This window comes from Phasianus colchicus, chromosome 5, assembly GCF_987193195.1.
Source record: "Phasianus colchicus chromosome 5, bPhaCol1.hap1.1, whole genome shotgun sequence".
Lineage (NCBI taxonomy): Eukaryota > Metazoa > Chordata > Aves > Galliformes > Phasianidae > Phasianus > Phasianus colchicus.
Genome location: NC_143440.1, coordinates 2,672,209 through 2,687,131, shown reverse-complemented (window position 1 = coordinate 2,687,131; position 14,923 = coordinate 2,672,209). Strand labels below are relative to the sequence as shown.

General features: G+C 42.9%; 1 protein-coding gene across 4 annotated transcripts in view; it reads right to left on the bottom strand.

Moving 5' to 3' along the window:
- The window catches only part of LGR4 (leucine rich repeat containing G protein-coupled receptor 4), a 58,248-nt gene that overhangs the window by 27,706 nt on the left and 15,619 nt on the right, over positions 1-14,923 (bottom strand). For 3 of the 4 annotated variants that reach the window (XM_031607408.2, XM_031607409.2, XM_090140166.1), the window contains exon 2: positions 9,495-9,566. In XM_031607408.2, the coding sequence (XP_031463268.2) occupies positions 9,495-9,566 (72 nt within the window). Of the gene's footprint in view, positions 1-9,494; positions 9,567-10,189; positions 12,255-14,923 lie in introns of those variants that run through there. The other variant, XM_090140165.1, reaches the window with a different exon arrangement.

Below are 14,923 nucleotides of genomic sequence, written 5' to 3'. Positions count from 1 at the left end.
AGGGTTGGGCTTCTTTTCACATAGCCAGCTGCATTTTTAAGAGAGGAAAGAGTACATAACGAGGTGTTCAAGAGCTACGGAGATGCGGCACTGAGGGATGTGGTCATGGTTGGGCCTCGCTATGCTGCTTGGGCCCAATCCTGGAAGCTTCCATGCCACAGAGAGAACTCCAAACTGCTGTGAAGTGACACCTGGAGGCAGCCCTACCTTTGAGCTGAGAAGCCATCCTTTTCTTCCTTTGGAGAATAAACAGTTTAAGAGATCAAGGCTGAATGTCAATCTACAGCTCGCTGGTCAAGTGACATCAGTGTTCATTTAGAGCTCTATCTCCAAAAGGTGTAGGACTATACAACAGATTTATCTACAAAGACAGTCCAGGGCTGCAAGGATTCTGCATTAGTGCACCTGAGCTACGTCAGAGGTTGTGTGGGGCAGCAGTGGAATCACAGTTGTAACGAAGCGCACTAGGTAGCTTTATAGAGGTTGCCTTTCAAGAGGTTGGCAATCTCTTTGCAACTGCGTAATGTTGAGAAATGCACTCTTCTATTCTTACTGGGGAAAAAAAAAAAAAAGGAGTTTCAATAGGATCGAATTTCTGCAAATTTGGACAAATTCAGATGGACAAAATCTATTTCAGAGTAGCAGGATATCAGAGGAGGACGTATGGAAGACAAAATACTTCTGCTATCCTGTCATCTCTGCTAGGAGACCAGTACACTCTAATCATTATTTTAAGGGTACAGTAAATGATCTTCAGATGTAGTGGACACCTTGTTGTTATTACAGAAATCAGGACACAATCTGGCTGGGGAATAACCTTCCACAGGATCTCATTCTCAGAATACAAAGTAAGCATAGCTTCTTGCACTGAAATTCTTCCAAAAGCAGCAAAGACTATTCTCTTTCTTTTGAGAAATTAAGAATTGTGCAATTATAAGTCTGGCAACCCTGCTGCATGTTAACAGGGCCAAGTTAATTGCCAGTGTCACTCCAAGATCAGGAAGGATGTCCCACAGATGCATTTTTGGCTGTAACAATTAAAACCATCACTCTCATTTTGATAGGATGCAATATGAACATCCTGGAAAGCTCTCTGCTTGCCTTTCATCCCAGATGGTGGTGATCCTCAGGTTACTGATAAAGAATAGATCCCCTTCTGTCCTTCTGAAAGCCTCACACTTGCACATGGGGAGAGAGAGAAGTTTTGCTGTGGGCTTTTTGTTTTCGTGTGGGATTTTTCTGTTTTGTTTCTTGCTCCCTGGTAGTATGCTCCTAACTCTACCTGCCAATCTTGCCTCCAATGATAAAACATAGGGTATTTTTTCCATGGAGACACTGTAATCTTACCTTCTCAATAGAAAACCCAAATACTTACACAGAATACAGTCCTTATGTGTCATAAAAAAATCACACGATGCTTTATTTCCACTGTAGCTGCTTTCTGGTGAGACCTAAGCCTCCCACTCAACATCTAGTTGCCCGTTCACAGTCCATTTGCCACTGCTCCCTCAACATTTCCTTCTAATTCTTCAACTTCTACCTATTTTCAACCTAAAGGGAAGTATTCCCTTCCCTCCCCTATTGCACTTTTGCCAGTTCTTTACTTTTTTGCCATCTTCCATCTACCTAATGTTCTGCCATCCTTCTATACCTGCCCCAACCCCAACCACCAGATCTTTCAGAGCTCTTCACACTTTGCACACAAACCTCTTCACACCTTTTCCAGAGAAGTGGCCACTTTAAAACACAATTCAGTTTTCTTAAGAGCAAATCACAGACAAAATGTCTTATTTTTAAGATAAAGAAAAAAAGAAGACAACCATCTTATATCCACCTTCTAACTCCCAACAACCAAAAAGCACTGGAGATGCGGTAATGTGCAATGCCCATTGCTCTTGTAAATGGGAGCCTCACTGCTGAACTGAATTTCATTTTGATTATCTGTGCTAAGCAAATGGCCCTTCTGGGACTTTGTCAGCTGCAGCCTGCTGCACTGCTGCGAAGGAAATCAATAACCTACAGATTACTCCAATTCCTCCATGCCAATTTAGCCTAACTAAACAGATACTTGATTCTGTAACAGAAAACACATTCACCCCCTTCTCCCTTTCTTGCAGTAGTTTCATTATTACACAATCTCAACCATTTTTTATAAAATAGCAATCATAAGCCAAGGCACATCAAGAGCCTAAAAAAGTCTTTAACTAGAAACAGTGCTGGAACTTCAACTCCATCAAGCTGAGTAGGCGCTTCTCCTCCCAAAGCTTTCTAGCACGTACAGCTCCCTGTGAACTACACTGTAATGGCTTATTTTCCAAATGCATTCCTGATCAGAGACTTAAATGATAAACTAAACTGATAAAAAAGAAGTCTAATGCCTGCTCACAGTTCTACTGCTAAGTTTTCAGCAAGAGTCACTAGCACCCACTCCAACGTCAGCTGAGACAGTAGATCCTCAAAGCTGCTTTATTCTGTCCATACAGCCTGTCTGCTGCCCTGACACTCACTGTACTTTCAGGCATGGGACATCTGAATGACCACGCACCTATTGGGTGACACTGCAAAACATGGAAGTGGCTTTAAATCTACATATACGCGGCAATTAATTCTGCTGCCAGTTTTCTAGCCACTTCAGATACATAACAGGTAAATAAATACAACACCCAGGTTTTGCAGACATCTCCACAATGAAAACCTTTGAGAAATGGGAGTCATTTTCACGATGGTTCTTTGAGTAAAGGTTAAGAATCAGGTTATCCAACAACTTTCAAAAGCTGAAGAAACCCACAGTATTTTATCAGAAACATCTACAATTTTACCTCTATAAAGGAGTTGCAGAAGAACTGTACATCAGTGCGGGTTACTCCGTCAGCACAAAGATAAAACCCACTGACACTAATTAGGTAAGTACTCACAACACTCACAGAAATATACCAAAATCAACAACCGCTCAAAAGGAGGGAAGAAAGAAGGTGAAAGAGTGATGCAATCATGGCTTCTTACCATACCATAACATCACAGCTACACGTGACTCTTTTCTGGGCTGGAGCCTGCGGCTCCCTGCACTCCTGCCTTCTCCCTCATGCTCAGTCAGTTCCAGAAGCTGAAAGGAAGAGCTGGGCTGAACAGCTCAGGCATCCTCTGGGGTCTCTGTAGGAAGGGAGGCCAACAGCCTGAGAGCTTCTGAGGTGCCAGTGGGCCTCCAGAAGCTTCTTGCCTGGTTTATGCTTTCAGACAGCCCGAAACTGGTGCTCAGGCAGCATAATAAAGCGAGACGTGTAGGTCAGGTCTTGAAGCCTAACACTGCAAAGTTCAGCCTCTGGGCAGCTGAGCTGAGCCAGCTCTTGTGTGAGTGCATGTGAAAGTACTGCTGAACCAATTAGAAGGTGACAGATAACGAAAAAGCTTCAGTCCCTCTCAAATGTACCTAAAGCCGACACATCTTGGTATAATTGCACACACCCACGATGAATTTCAGAGGTATTACACGGAAATACACACCAAAAATAATGGAATTTGCTTAATTTACTACAATTCACCCCCTCGGACAGGAAAGATGTGCAACTGCTCGGTACAGGGAGAACTTTCTAAGTCACAGAAACATTGCGTTTGCATCAAGAGGACTGAAACCAATCCAGAATAAAACTGATTCAGGGCTCACATAGATAAGAAAGCATTAATTAAACACTGGTTGGCCAACATGTTTTTAAACATCATTTAGCATCTCGCGCAGACCAGGTAGGTGATGTTTAAAAGCATCTTCACTGACTGCGGTTAATTCTACTTGGGAGTCTTTGCCTAAAGGTTTGTCTTGACTAGAATTCGATGGTGCAAGCTACAACACGCCGACACGCTTTCTAAAGCTCCAGCACACACAAAGCAGCAAACGTTTCTAATGTATGCTAGGTAGTCAAAGCCTAGGCTCCCAACTTGCTAACACATGTGAAACCTACACCTCACATTTTCTTCATTAGAACTTCACCTCTTGGAATTCAGGCTGGAGGGAGCAACTGAAGAAATTGCCTCCTCCAGCTGTTCAAATATTCAGAGCTGGCAGACGGATGACGAGCGCCCATCAGCTCCCAGCCCCACGCCAGCCAGCTATTTCTGACATCCCATCAAGGGGTGGCCCAGCTGACTGACCTGCCAAGGGAGCAGCTGAAGGGAGCTCCCTGCCTGTCCCACGTGCTTTCAGTGGGAGCTGGATGGAGTCTAGCATAGCCTATCGACTCCAGCCATACCAGCCAGTGTCACGAGAGGATGCTTCAGCACAGCCTCAGCTACCACAGGTCAGCTAGGCATCAGGAAAACTTTTCATTCTTACTGTCCTACTCAAGATGAACCCACTGTCTCCAGCTTCCCCTTAGCTGTATTCACAAAGGAGAGAAGAATCACACCATCAGGCAATCCCAAAAAGCACTCTTCCAAAAGACCAACCCTCCTTCCACCCAACGCTCCGCAGCCAGGTGAGATAAGACTGCATCCCAAACCACCAGCTCAGCCTTGGTGGCCTTGGCCTCACTCCAAGACGTGTCTTATTCACAAAACCAACATAATAAAAGAGACAGACGCTCCCTCTCCCTCCTTGAGGATAACACAACTTGGTGCTGAGGCAGAAATTAGAAGGAAGGGGATCATCTAAATTACATACTGAAATAGATACTACAAAAGCAAGCAGCTGTGACATTTCAGCCAGGTGGTCATCTTCAGCTGCAGTCAAGAGGAAAAATAATCCTAGACATTTCCCTTGCAGATACTTCCTGATTACAACCTTATGGCAAAAACATCTCATTTCCCACTGCCAGTATGCATTTTAATTAATCCTTACACTCTCAAAATATATTTTGTCAATTAAAAGCCACAATCAGAGACTCTGGCTGGGGAGGGGGTGAGTGAGATGTTTAAGAAAGACCTCTTAGGGCTGTAATCAGCTCGGATATAATTAAACAGTCATTCTGTTCTCAGCTGGACTATTTCTTTTCCTGAAAAACTACAGTTGCATGCACACTCTCTCTCTGGCTGTTTACTCACCTCTCAAAAAGCAGATGAGCATTTCAGAAAGGAGAGACTTTTTATTAAGACTTCCATTTTGTCGCTTTAATTCTCTGGAACCACTTTCACCCGCTAATAAAAACCTCAATAAAATAATAATCTGAAGACACAATCACAGAAGACAGACGCTTTTGTATCACGTGAACAAAAAAGCAGAAGCAAAACAGACCTTGGCATTGCACACATCTGCAAGGTCATCAAGCACTGCAGTCTCTTGGTGCTTTCAGGAGTGATGATTTTCTCGCAGTAGACTTTTTCAAACAAGAATCAGAGGGCAGTGAGCATCTTCCTTACCCTCACAGACAGGGGGTCAGTGCCCTGCTTCAAGGCTGACAGCTTCAGAGGGCAGATGCCTTATTGTTTAAGCTCAAACCCAGCGGAGCAGGGCAAAGAAGAAGGGAAGGTTTTAAAACATTAAAAGGGTGGAAACCAAAACAAGGTAAAAAGGTCATTAAGTCAGGGAGACATTTGCTTTGTTTGAGTGCTGCAAGTTTCTGAAGTCAAAATAGAAAACTGGCCAAGAATAAAAATCACTGCAATTTGCCTTCCCTGAGAGACAGCCATTTAATTAACCCAGCTGATATTTCACCCATGCAGTGAATAGAAACCATACAGTCAAAACCCCTTATACTAGTTCAGATAATTTTATTTGTTACAAGGAACTAAAACAGTTTAGAAAAGCACCGAAACATGTGCAGCCTGGCTCTTCTACTTAAAAATTCACATTGCAAAATGGTTTCTGCTTTCTAAAAACACGACATTATCTAACTATATTTTCCTCCTCTAGCTTTCTATAAATATTTTAAGGTGTGGTTAGAAAACTGCAGCCAAATTCTTCAAGGATTTTTAGTTTCCATACCAAGTTCAGGGCTGTATCACATTTATGTTAACATTTTCTGGAGAACACACTTCTTTAACTGCTGTGGCAAAGCCCTTGGTGGTCTGCTCCTCACTGGCTCTGACCATTGCTGTTTCAGTCATTTGCAAATTACTTCCAGATGGGTATCAGTTACACAGAGATGGAGAATTTTTATAACATATATAAATAGTGCAAGAATCCCACAAACACATGATAAGTGCACTATGCTGCAACATGCACAAGCTGGTGAACAGGGGCACGAGAGGCTGATGCTGCTTGCAGATTAGCTGGAATGCCTCTGTTTCTGCTAGTAGTACTCAGATACCATCAAGGTACAGAAACTCTGGTTGTATCTGCAAATACAATACTTTGTGGGGCACCCATTGCCCTGAGCACAGCCATTTAGCATCACACAAGGCAGCCTTCTTCCACCTGGCCTCCAAGTGCCACTGCAGAAGGCCATCAGTCACCACGTGTGTTGGATCTACCAGTCTTGTGGAGACATCTCAGATAACCTATCGTGCCTGGAAACAGCATAAGTTTAAGGCACCCAGATCAGTGCCTCAGTGATGTGGCATCTTTAAATCCAGCAGCCAGCTTTTACAAATCTGGTACGCTATTCCTCTCACTTTTAGTTGCTACTACTCCTTTCAGGATTTGGAAAATGATGCTCTGAAGACTTTTGAGACTAGCAAATTGCACGAAGGAAATGACAACCCCAATATTAAAGAACTCCTAATGCATTTTTTAATCCAATCTTCTCCACATGTGCACTACACAAGACTTAACCTCCTACATAATACGTTTAATTGTGCTCCATTTACACTCAATTAAATTTTGCGATACTGTTTTGCAATACTAACTAACTCTCCCAAGGCTGGAGGATTTGACAAACAGCAGGGCTAAGGAATGGTACAAAGACAAAGGTGTCTGGGGCTCATCCCCAGCATGAATAGAGTTACAGCTGTTCACGGTGGTGTGGTACTTACTGAGTTCCCACTAGTTTGTGGGATTCTCATTTGCTTTAGGCATGTAATTCTTGGGAAAAGTTCTAGATGGAAAAGTTGCTCTCAGCACAGATTTCAACACCACTGTGCTTTAACTCTGTCTCTCTTTCTTTGGCATTGAGACTCACACCCAGGTCTGTGTGCTGAAAAAGCAGTTTTATTAGTGCCTGGCAGTCAGAATTTGGATCTGTTCAAGCGTAAACAAAATCCAGGAAGAAAGTTTGAAAATCATCTGTGAGTGCAGAGGGAAAATTGTGGTTGTACAGTGGGAAGTACGACTGTTTGTTCTAGAAACAACCAGGAAAACTGAAGACCAGGAATGTCTGTACTTCTGTAGCCCGTCCCACAGAGAAAATGGAATCAGCAGAATGAAACCGAGGCGTGCCTTGCCTGGTGCTGGCTATTTCAGATAAGAAGGTAAGCTTTTAAAGCTTTGGGTGTTCACATATAACTTTGAGCTTAATGCCAGTCTTTTTTTTTTTCCTGAAGAATGACATGTTGGAATTTGGGGGGACAACGAGGTGCATGTAGCAGAGAGTACTTAGGTTATAAGCACCCAGATGGTGGCTGAAGGCTCTGCCTTTTTTCTTTACCTCCTGACACACCTCTGGGTTTATGGAAGTTACGCAATATGCACACCCACCAGTTATGTTTTATTGCTTAATTACTTCTAGGGAACAAACGAAGGCTCCCACAGTCGTCTCAAGTTGGGGAAGGAGTTGAGAAAACAGCACTGTTTGTTGTTTCAACATTTGGTGTGAAATATGACTTAAACATTTTGGGGAAAAAAAGCACTACAAATACAGACTACCAAGATACATACATACGGGAGCACATTATAAAGCACACAGAGAGTGTTGGCCAATACAAGAGCTAAGCAAGCTCCCCCCAGGCCTCTAATTTTTTTTTCTTTTTTTTTAATTGATTACTCAAGCCATGCAGTAGCCTTTCTTATATCATGTCAATCATGCAAATGCACCATTTGAAATCCTGGTAAATAAATCTTTCTCCACAAGGTATACTAGAATTTACTATAAATTTGAGCTACACTTAAAGTAAGATGTAAGCAAACAGAAACTGGTAAGCAGGAAATAAAGTACCACAAATGCAATTTGGCTGACGTTCACCTATACTTCACAACTGCACTGAACCAAACCAGAGCTACTTAAGCACAGTGGAAACAGAGACATGTAAGTGTGTTAACAATGGTAGCTGCTACATTGTCAGCATAGACCAGAGACCAAAATTCGAAAAAAGATAGAACTCCTTATTAGACCTATCAGTGCAGCTGCAGCACAAGAACACACACAGGGAAGCCTTCAGGAAGACAAGCCCTTCTACAGCCATCTCTATCAGCTTCTGCATATTTTTGGTCCACTGAGATGGAACAGTTATAGCAGTTATAGCAGATCACCAGAGTCAGAAGATTCCAGGTTTTATCTGTCATTTTGCTACGGTATCAGTTTAACCTGCTGCCCTCTACAACTGGCTTTTTTTTTTTTTGTTTCAGTTTCCTTTTCTTTAGAAGCTGAGACAATGCTTCCCTACTCCGTGAGGGTTTGTCTCTTCTTGAGAAATGAACTATTATTTCCCTGAGATGCATTTATCGAAAACAAAATCTCTTAACACAAAATTCACAGTTCCAGTCTCTGCAAAATCACAAACGGGAACAGCCTTATTTTGTATTTTAAATGGTCTTTGATATGTGAAATACTACTTACTCTGGCATTGTGAAAATGCAAGAGAAAAAAGTGGTTTTGCCTTCTCTGCTGCTTATTATTGAAGGTTCTCAGAATTGCCTGGCAAAGGTTGAACCATTACCCTACTTTACAGATCAGAAAACTAAGACAGACCAAAGTCAGTTGTCACTGCTTACTGCAATAGTAAATCAAAGCCTTCCCCCTATTTATCAACTCTGAAAACAGATTTCAAACCCAATCCAATTCAGTGATATGCTGTTAAGGAATGATTCAGCTGCAAAGGCATCCCAGTGAAGGCTTCAGTTCAGCAAAATACTGGGCATGTGAGCATGGGGGTTAAAGTTCAGAAGTGCAGGTACCACCTAAGTAAAACTTAAAGGTGAGAGAGGAACAGGTGAGAAGTGGGTTTGGGGAGCTGTTGAGTGATAAAAAGTCCTGTACCACAGAACTTAAGATTCTGAAGCAGGTCAGGATGTGCTCCTGAGCCTCTGCAGCCTGCAGGGGCAAAGGGAGCAAGCTGCTCAGTAACTGAAACACCGTGTATTTTATGGAAGTTATGCAACAGCTATACTGTAGCTCCATCGGAAACAATGGTAATTACACACCTCTCATATCATCTTTGGATAACACTGTAATTAGGATGTGTCATCACTCTAGCCGTGATTAAAATAATTACCGTAAAAAGTCCCTTGTAAGTAGCATTTACTGTTCCGGTTTCCAAACACGTAGAGGATTATTATTATTATTATTATTTTTTTAAAGGTATAATTGCTTTCTCTGTTCACAACTTTTCTCAACGCTGTTTCCCCACCCACCTTCCACTTTTACACGGCCATAGGATGTTGCAGCAAAACGAACTTGTGCAAAAACACTTACAGCTCTTCCAAGTAGGGAAAGTTCTTGAAAGCATCCTCTGGTAGCCTGGTGATGTTGTTCATGCTGACATCCCTGCGGAAGAAGAAACACAGATTTGTCAGTGAACAGTAAGAGATTTTCACACTCAAGGAAAAAAAGTGGTGGAGGTGGTCTGATAACAGACAGAAGCTTTCAAGCATCAAACTGCAGTAACTGTTTGTAGAAATATTCAAACTAAATTTTCAAAGGCTAGTAACTTAAGACTCCAATCTCAGCAAAAAACCTCTCTCATGAGGTGTTGGTAAAAACGTTTTCTGCTAACAAAAAGACCAGAAACCTACAGGGTATGCATGCATGGTAGAGTTGATACGGTTGATCCCCAGCACTGATTTTCACCAACTTCCGCACGCATACAATTTTAACACATGTTTAAGGCCACTCTAAAACCACAGCATATGAAAAAAAACTTCAAAGATTATGACCACCCACCATTCAGATTTTTCATCTCGCAATGCCTTCATTTAAAAACAATAACACAAAAATGAATTGGGACGTGCATTGGGACTCAAAGAGCTTCTGACAAACAGCTTCTGGAACAGAAACATGTCCCAGCTCCACCAGCATCTTTTTTTTTTTTTCTTTCTACAAAACCTATAGGCATCTCAAGGTAATAGTTTTAAGCAGATTTCACTCACAGGCCATGAGCAAGTGCTTACATGATAGGTATGCAGACCTGTTCAGCTTTCTGCTTTCCAAATGAGCAGTAAGTGGCAAACGTGGTGCCGTCACCTCAGTTCACATCTATGCAACCATCACAGATAATCTCCTCCTAAAGCAAACCATTACTCAGTATAAGTAGTAGCACAAAACCAATTCAGCTTGATAATTAAACTAATAACTGCCTAATAACAATTCAGGAATCAACATCAGTTCTTACTTTATACTTTGCTACTTCTTTGTTTAAGCATAAATTCAGTGAGTTTAAGGAGAGTCAGCGATGCTCCTTGGTACTGCTGTCAGTGGAAAGCACAGATGGACACACAGCACCTTGTCAAGGACTCTGCATGCAACACATGGTGCTCTTTAGGACAGAAGTACAAAATCCCATCCATCTGAAAGCAATAGCCCTGAAGTTTCTAGAGCCAGAAAGGTCCAATCTTGAGAAACATCCCAGGCAATCCTCAAAAGAGTTGATGGAAATCAAGTAGACATCTTGCATGGCCGGCATCCAAACTCTATGTAATTTCAGCTTTCTTTGGGATCCAAAATTAGCAAAGAATGCTTTGTCTGTAGCTCCAAGAGTTAGCATCTATCATTTCAATACAGTAGACTCTCTGGACATAAGTCCTAATCAGAACACCTTAACAGTGAAGATCTGAGAATCATCATCGATATCCACAAACTCGATCCAATCTCATTTTCAGCAAAATTCCATTTCTAACAAAAAGATGCACTGTGATTCCAAACTCAGTCCTACGATAAGAACGTTCAGGGTGCACCTACCCCAATGCTTTGCTGCAAAGCTGGTTTTATTACCAAGTTGCCTCAATGAGAAGCGACAGAAGTAATCTCCAGCAGCAGACAGGTAGCAAGACCACACTGGGGTTTGCTCTTAGGGTACTGCTCTGCATGTAATAGCAGAGCAACCTTTTGATTACTATTTAAAAAACCCTGCTTAGCCTGAAGTTTACATCTGAAGCTCAACTATGCATCTTAAAGGCGGTGGGGTTGCACCCCAGACTTGTTGCAGGGACCGGAGCTCCCCAGCACAACACACCGCAGGCCCAACGCCGCTGGCAGCGCGGCCAGGCAGGGCTGCAGCTCCCAGCAGTTAGCCATTAACTCGGCTTATCTGTACGGAGGAGCTGCGTAAATCCCTGCTCTCTTACCACCTTCGGCTGGGGCAGGTCAGGGCGTGATCAGGCACGGAGCTGGCACCGAAACTGCAACAATGAGCAGCCCAAGGTGGCAATGCGTTGCACAACAGTAAAGCTGCACCGAGGGGATGGCATGAATCACGGCCCTATCGTTACAATTAGTTTCGCCATTTCAGGCAGAAGAGATTAACAGCAGTAAACAGCCTGCTTCTCCCTCCGACAGTACTACTGCTGGGTGGCTGAGCCATCAACCAGGCTCGCACGTGGACAACAGCTGCGGCCTATCCTGCAAGATCCTGTCTTCTTTCTGGACGAGGAAAACAAAAAGAAAGATGAACCACAAGCATCTTGCAGAAACCTACCGGGCAATATTGTTTCATTCTCCCAGGTACAGCAGAGCCTAGTTTCTCCCACCTGGCAGAGCCACAGCAACACCCACTAACGAGCACAGAACAGGAGAACAGTGCTGGAGTCTCTGAACTAAGGGACATCTACCTGCAGTAGCCAGCGACTGAAAAGGAAAGTCTCAGCCAAAGCCAGTCACAAGAGGCTGCTTAAAAATAAAATACTTCCGTGCTCCCCTATGCTTCATAAGCAGCTAACTTTTCTGTCCCTCCACCTATCTTCTGTGAAGCTTAGAAGGAGAAAGGGAAGGAGGGAGAGGAGTGTTTGTTGAAGGAAAGAAGATCGTGTTTCAACAAGGCACCTTTAAAATCCTATAAAATGCTCCCTCTAAGCAAGCTTAACCTGTTTGCTGATAGATAATAGCATGTAATACTGTAGGCTCCATTCAGTCTTTTCCAAGGTCTGGGCCCTCTGCCACTGAACTATTTAATTATAACACTTACAAAATGATTTAAGTAGAGTTATCTATATTTGAATAAAGCCCTCCCACCTACTTGTACAAAAACAATTAGGTAAAAGGTCCTACTCTTATGTAAAATTCCCCAGGTAGTAACACTGATCTAGCTTCAGTAGTAATAGGAAAAACTGCAGTTGTTAATATTTTTTAAAAACTCAAATATTAAATAAGCCAGATTACTGAAAATGTAATACAACACAGTGCTGGAAAATGCTCAGCAACAATGCGTCATCCATTATCACTGGGAACATTAAAATAAGGGTAATGGTTCCCGTCCCCCTTTCTAGATGACCAAAGAACTGTTGGTCCAATATGTAGCTGTATGGCATTGGTCACCACTTGGAACAGAACCCAGGTTAAGTCCAGCCAGCAGAACTTCAGAAAAGGACACTAATGCTCCCAGGGCACAAGTCAGTGCAAGTCCCAAAGGTGCTTCTGTTAAGACCTCATTACTGCTAGTCACGCACCTCTAACAGCAATCAAATAATAGCAAACTTCAAAAATGAAAATAGAAGAACAGTTCTGGCTGCAAAAGGTCTCACAGGAGAGCTGTGCACACTCCATACCGGATTCTTTCCACTGGGCCAGCATCAGTGCTTGCTGCATCCACAGTAATGGATCAGGAGCTCCACAGAGAGACAGCGGGTTGGAGCAGAAGCTGAGCCAAGTGAACCAGGCTGGTTCAAGCAGCGCTGCGGTGCTCAGTGCTGAATCCCTTGGAGGAACATGCTCACAGGATGAAAACCAAGTTATATGCAACCAAATCATATCCCAGGAGGCAGTCTTGGTGGAGACCAACAGCTGAACTCCACCTCAGTTTCAGAGTTACTTTCCCATTTGGCCAATTCCGTCGGGATGGATATAAAAACTCTCAGGGGACAGAGCAAGTCAGTTTACATTAACACTGCCCCACATCTTAGTCATATCTGGTATGTAATGAAAGTGCAGAAAGCCTAGAGGGTCAGCAGTTAAATTTTAATTAAATTCATTCAATTAAAAAGAAAAAAAATGTAGGGCTTTTTGTTGTTGTTGCTTTCCTGTATATCCCTGATAACGAGAAGCTAACAATTATTTTCCAGAAGCATTACTTCACAGACACCACACTGAACACTAACTGCCCAAACTGTGAATTCAAATAATGCAACTACAATATGTGGATCTATCATATGCAGGCATGCCAGCCCCAGCAGCTGAAAATCACGAACAGAAGGCAAACAAACATCAGGAAAAGGAAAGATGATGCTCACAGAAAAGCCTATGCTTGGAAAATGACCTTGCAATAATGTCTGAATTTCAAAAACGGTGACGTGACAGGTCAAAAAATTAATTTCTTACCTTTTACACATAATAGAATAGAATCATGTAATCATTAAGGTTGGAAAAGATCACTAAGATCATTAAGTCCAACCATCAGCCCATCCCTACATGCCCACTGACCACATCCCTCAGTGCCACATCTTCATGGTTCTTGAACACCTCCAAGGACGGCAACACCACAAATTTCTCACTGCAAGGTTTGCTTACCTCGGCCTGTGCTATGAGTTAACAAGCAAAAAGTATAAAGTAACAGCACACGGATGGCCCAGTGTTTGGCACTGCACTTAAAACTTGTGTTCTCCAGCTTCTGATGAGGGCTAGGCAGGCGTCAGCCCAACCACCAATGGGTCAGGGCAGCTACCCCACATCTTCCCACTCTTACTGCTGGGCCCCAGCACAGTTTTCTCCTTCATTTACCACTCCTTTTCATGAGACAAAAAGTTTGGAACCATTTTTTGAATTACGACAGATGTTATTCCTCATTAATCTTAAATATGCCCCCTGAAATTGCCCCTGAAATGACCACAGACCTCCAATGCTTGAACAGCACAGAAACATTTTCTGGACGCATAACTTACTTTTGCACTCACAATAAGCATATCAGTCATGCAATTTATGCAAATGTTTCCTTTTCCACTTCTAAGAAACATTCTTACAAGAAAGGAAATATCCAAATACTTCAAGGCTTAGTCAACCTCTTCCCTGACCAAGGTATTAACGCTGCTGCATTCCCACCCAGCAAACACACCGCTGCTTCCTATAGACCCACAGCACCTTATCACCTTTTGTTTGCACTGCAGCACGAAGCCAGGAGCACGGTTCAACGTGTCACCCTGACTGGCTCTGGACAAACACTTAGCTGGAGACACTCCTTGCCTGAAAGGTTTGCTGCTCACCCGGGCATTCAGCCACTCAAGAAGTTTTCTAGGCAGTGCTCACTTGTGGATGAAGCACATAAGATTCTTCCTCAGGGAGCCATCGCCATTCAGAACAGCCACGAATACTGGCTAGAGAGGGGACCAAGGCACACAGCAGCTTTAAGAAATGAGGTACACGGAGCCCTGCTTCAGGAAAAATACCTCAAATGCATACGCATTCTGTTGATGCCAGTCAGCCTTGGGCATTTTGCTGAAGCAGGACCTAAAACATTTTCACTGACAGCCACAGAAAGGCTAAAAAATGCCAGACAGGTCTGTTCCTGCAACAGAAGCAACATTCCCCTCTTTCCCCACCATATTTGTCCTTCCTTCTTCTCATGTCACATCAACCTGTTTTTTTCCTCCAACATGATGTCTTAGCTTTCTTTCAGACACAGTAACTAGCTCTAATGTACTCTATTCATGTGTCAGTCAAGCCATCATCAAGATACTGGAGGGAACAATGCTTGTATGCAA